This window comes from Otolemur garnettii, unplaced genomic scaffold, assembly GCF_000181295.1.
Source record: "Otolemur garnettii isolate 467f Iridium unplaced genomic scaffold, OtoGar3 scaffold00014, whole genome shotgun sequence".
Lineage (NCBI taxonomy): Eukaryota > Metazoa > Chordata > Mammalia > Primates > Galagidae > Otolemur > Otolemur garnettii.
The window spans coordinates 23,839,529-23,844,061 of NW_003852409.1; the positions used below are offsets into that span (position 1 = coordinate 23,839,529).

At 40.6% G+C, this 4,533-nt stretch overlaps 1 protein-coding gene across 2 annotated transcripts in view; it reads right to left on the reverse strand.

Moving 5' to 3' along the window:
* The window catches only part of C5 (complement C5), a 144,045-nt gene that overhangs the window by 10,791 nt on the left and 128,721 nt on the right, over positions 1-4,533 (reverse strand). For both annotated transcript variants that reach the window (XM_023510578.1, XM_003785402.3), the window contains exon 33: positions 3,592-3,649. In XM_023510578.1, the coding sequence (XP_023366346.1) occupies positions 3,592-3,649 (58 nt within the window). The remainder of the gene's footprint in view (positions 1-3,591; positions 3,650-4,533) is intronic.

Consider the following 4,533-nt stretch of genomic DNA (forward strand, 5'->3'; position numbering starts at 1 on the left):
TTTTTTTTTTTTGAGACAGCATCTCACTCTTTTCCTCAGGCTAGAGTGTAGAAGCATGATCATAACTCACTGCAACCTCGAACTCCCGGCCTCAAGTGATCCTCCCATCTCAACCTTCCCAGTAGCTAGGACCACAGGTGCACACCACCACACACACCTGGCTAATTTTTAAGTATTTTTGTAGAGATAGGGTTTCACTATGTTGCCCAGGCTTGTCTTGAATACCTGGTCTCAAGTGATCCTGGATTCTCTTACCTTGTCCTCCCAAGGTGCTAGGATTATAAGCATGAGCCACTGTGCCTGGCTTATATATCTTCCTTTGAAAAATGTGTGTTCGTGTCATTTGCCCACTTTTTAATGGGGTTTCTTTGATTGCTGATAATATGATCTCATTCCTAGAAAACCCTAAAGACTTCTCCAAAACATTTCTGGGTTTTATAAATGAATTCAGTAAAGTCTCAGATTACAAAATCAATGTACACAAATCAGTAGCATTTCTATATACCAATAATGACCAAGCTGAGAACCAAATCAAGAACTCAATTCCATTCATAGTAGCTACAAAAAAATGAAATGCCTAGCAATATATTTAACTGAGGAAAACTACAAAACACTGATGAAAGAAACTAAAGATAACACAAACAAGTGGAAAAATATTCCATGCTCACAGATTAGAAGAATCAGTGTTGTTAAAATGATCAAACTGCCTAAAACAATGTACAGATTCAAAACAATTCCTACCATAATACCAAAGTTATTTTTCACAGAATTATAAAAAATAATCCTAAAATCGATATGAAACCAGAAAATGCCTGAATAGCCAAAACAACTCTAAGCAGAAAAAGCAAAACTGAAATCATCACAGTACCTGACTTCAAATTATACTACAAAGCTATAGTAATCCAAACATCATGCTATTGGTGTAAAAATAGACACACAGATCAATGGAACTGAGCAGAGAACCCAAAAATAAAGCCATGTATCATCAATCAACTGACCTTTTTTTTGAGACAGAGCCTCAAGCTATCTCCCTGGGTAGAGTGCCATGGCATCACGCTCACAGCAACCTCCAACTCCTGGGCTCAAGCGAGTCTCCTGCCTCAGCCTCCCAAGTAGCTGGGACTACAGGCGCCCGCCACAACGCCTGGCCATTTTTTGGTTGCAGCCATCATTGTTGTTTGGCGGGCCCGGGCTGGGGATTCAAACCCGCCACCTTAGGTGTATGTGGCTGGCGCACTAGCCGCTTGAGCCACAGGTGCTGAGCCAATCAACTGACCTTTGATAAAGCAATAAACTGAACCCTGGGGAAGGGGTTGTCCCCAAAGGGGACAAAGGGATGTCCTATCTAACAAGTGGTGCTGGGAAAAGAAGATGGCCATATGCAGAGAAATGAAATTGGATCCCTGTCTCTCACTATATGCAAAAATTAACTCAAGCTGGATTAAAGACTTAAATGTAAGATTGGAAACCACAAGAATTCTAGAATTCTAGAAGAAAATGTAGGAAAAATTTGTCTGGACATTGGCCTAGGCAAAGATTTTATGACTAAAACTCCAAAAGCAAATGCAACAGAAACAAAAATTTAAAAAATAGGACTCAATTAAACTAAAAAGCTTCTGTATGGCAAAAAAAATCAACAGTATAAATAGACAGCAGATCAAATGGGAAAAAATATTCACAAACTATACGTCTGACAAGGGCTAATATCCAGAATCTACAAGCAACTCAAAGAACTCAGAAAACAAAACAAAGAACTCTTTTTATGCCAAGTCTAGATGCTTTCCTTTAGGCCTCTAGATGACTCCACAACTGTACTCACATTTCCCTGTGACAATTGTTGTAGATTTAGATAACTGTGATCATGCCTCCTCCTCAGCTGACAGGTAACAAGAGTAGGAATGGTGGTTAGGAGGAGAAAGCTGCCTGGGAAAGGGTGACCTTAATGGAAAGACATAGGGAATGAGGAAAGATGTCTGAGCAGAGGAAAAAAGAAGGAAATGGTGGAAAGAAGAATGCAGCCAAGGAGGCAAGGAGGGCTGAGTAGTGAGGAAATCCTAAAAAGGGAGTTCTTGGGCTCAGGACCAGGACAGGAAAACAGCTGGGAGGGAGGCAATGAGGATCAATTTGCTGTTCCTTGGCATCAGTGGTCTCAGCTTATCCTGATTGAAAGTGGTGCTTTAAATACTGGATTGAGCATCAGGTGTGGGGCATTTGAGCCCCTGGCTCTGCCTTTAACTTTCTGGGGACTTGGCAGGTGACTTTACCTCTTGGGGTCTCAGATTCTTTATCTTTAAAATAAGAAGGTTACCATCTCACCCCTAAAGTCCTTTCAGCTCTCATCTTTTACACAACCCTATTGAATGTCCAAGTTATCCATACTAAGGGCTTGGCATCATGTGCAGTTATATGTAATAATAGCAGGATAATCATCCATAGATAGCACTGCTATTGACAATACACAGAGTTAAGGAAACAGAACCACAACAGGATGAATCGAGGGGCGATGGAAAGAGGAGTGAAGAAGTCTGTGTTCTAGTTCTGGCTCTGCCACACTGAGTGACTGCCACAGCCAAAAATATATGCATTATTTTAAATAAAGCTACACTTTCATAAATATTTTAGGATGGTGGCTGTGGTAAAGCAGAATAATGACTCCTAAGGATGTCTATGTCCTAATCCCCCAACCCTGTGAATATACAATCTTATGTGGCAAAAGAAACTCTACAGGTGTGGTTAAGTTAAAGATCTGAGGTAGGGAGATTATCCTGGATTATCTGGGAGGCCTCAATACAGTTACAGGGTCTTTATAAAGGAAAGAAGCAGGAGAGTTAGAAAAGATGTGATGATGGAAGCAGCAATTATAGTCAGAGAGAGAGATTAGAAAACACTGTGATGCTGACGTTGAAAACAGGAAGAGGACACAAGCCAACAGGCAGCCTCTAGAATTTAGAAGAAATGGAAGTAGATTCCCTTCTAGAGCTTTCAGAAGGAATACAGCCCAGCCCTTTGTTTTAGGACTTCTGACCTCTAGAATTATAATAAATTTGTGTTGTTTTAAGCCATTAAGTTTATATTGATAGTAAATTGTTACCTAGCAGCAATAGGGAACTTATACACTGGCCAGTTCAGGCCTTTGTATTTAGTCAGCAGGAGATTTAACATCAGTGATTCTCAAGCCTGTCTACCATTAGAATGACCTCTGGGGTGAGGTCTGAGCTTCAGATAGTTCTGAGAGCTCTCCAGCTGACTTCAATGTGCTGTTGAGCTGAGAACCACTGGCTGATAATAGACAGGGATTTTGCTGGGTAAATGCAATTTTTCTAATTAAGAGAGTAGGAGTTGTTTATGAGCATCTCTACCCTTCTGAAAGATAGGAAAAGTTAATATTATACTGTTTGAATCAGGAGACAAAAATGGGAGAGAAAACTGAGAAAAATCAAAGTTGTTCTTTATGGTAAATAGCTACTTAAGAATATTACTGCGAATTTTAAAAAATGAACCATTTTGTATCTTTTGGACATGTTAAAATTTAAAAATATGCAAAGAACTAATACTGTAACAAAAAGTGAGACCCTGAATTCTTAGACTCACCTGGCACAAGCTACTATGCGTGTATAGTCTGAGTCTCCGTAGGCTCCGTAGCTGGATGCTGGCACGCACAACAAACACAAATATGAGAGTGAACTGTTTTAGCTGTTTTGGAAACTATCAGAACAGGATCATTAATGAGAAATTCTCTGAGCACACTTGACAATGATTTGTGATTTGAACTTTGACACTTGTGGCGATTTTAATGGAAATTCATGGCTATGGACAATACCAATGAGTCTTTATATAATTAGAACAATCCTCTGCTCTTGAAGAACCTACAGTTTAAAGAAGAAGTCATTTAGGAAGTAACTTCTTTGGGAGAGAATGGGGGAAGAAAGAGCAGATGCCTGGATTTGCTGGTAGCTGGGAAATTTTCTGTAGGAACAGGCTCCTGAGCCACAAATGGAAGGTATGAGGGCAGAGGCAGCCACATTCACCCTGAACTTGAGGCAGTGGGCTGGAGTGTGGAAACGGACTTGATTTGGACTGGGAAAGGAGAAATAACCAGTAGAGGGATCTAAAGGCCACAAGGCCACAAGGGTCTGAAGGCTATAATTACTGGAGAAACCAAGTTAAAGATGAGGCAGAGAAATGTGCATTTTTCTGAACCCTTAGAATATAAAGGCTAAGTGATATAAAAGTGAACAGGGTAATATGGCTCTGTGCCCAAACTCAGTGGCCAGAGCACTGGCCACATATACTGAGGCAGGTGGGTTTGAACACAGGCCGGGCCTGCTAAACAACAATGACAACTGCAATAAAAAATTAGCTGGGTGTTGCGGTGGGTGCCTGTAGTCCCAGCTACTTTGGAGGCTGAGGCAAGAGAATCACTTAAGCCCAAGAATTTGAGGTTGCTGTGAGCTGTGACTCCATAGCACTGTACTAAGGAAAACATAGTGAGACACTGTCTCAAAACGAACAAATAACAACAAAACAAAAAAC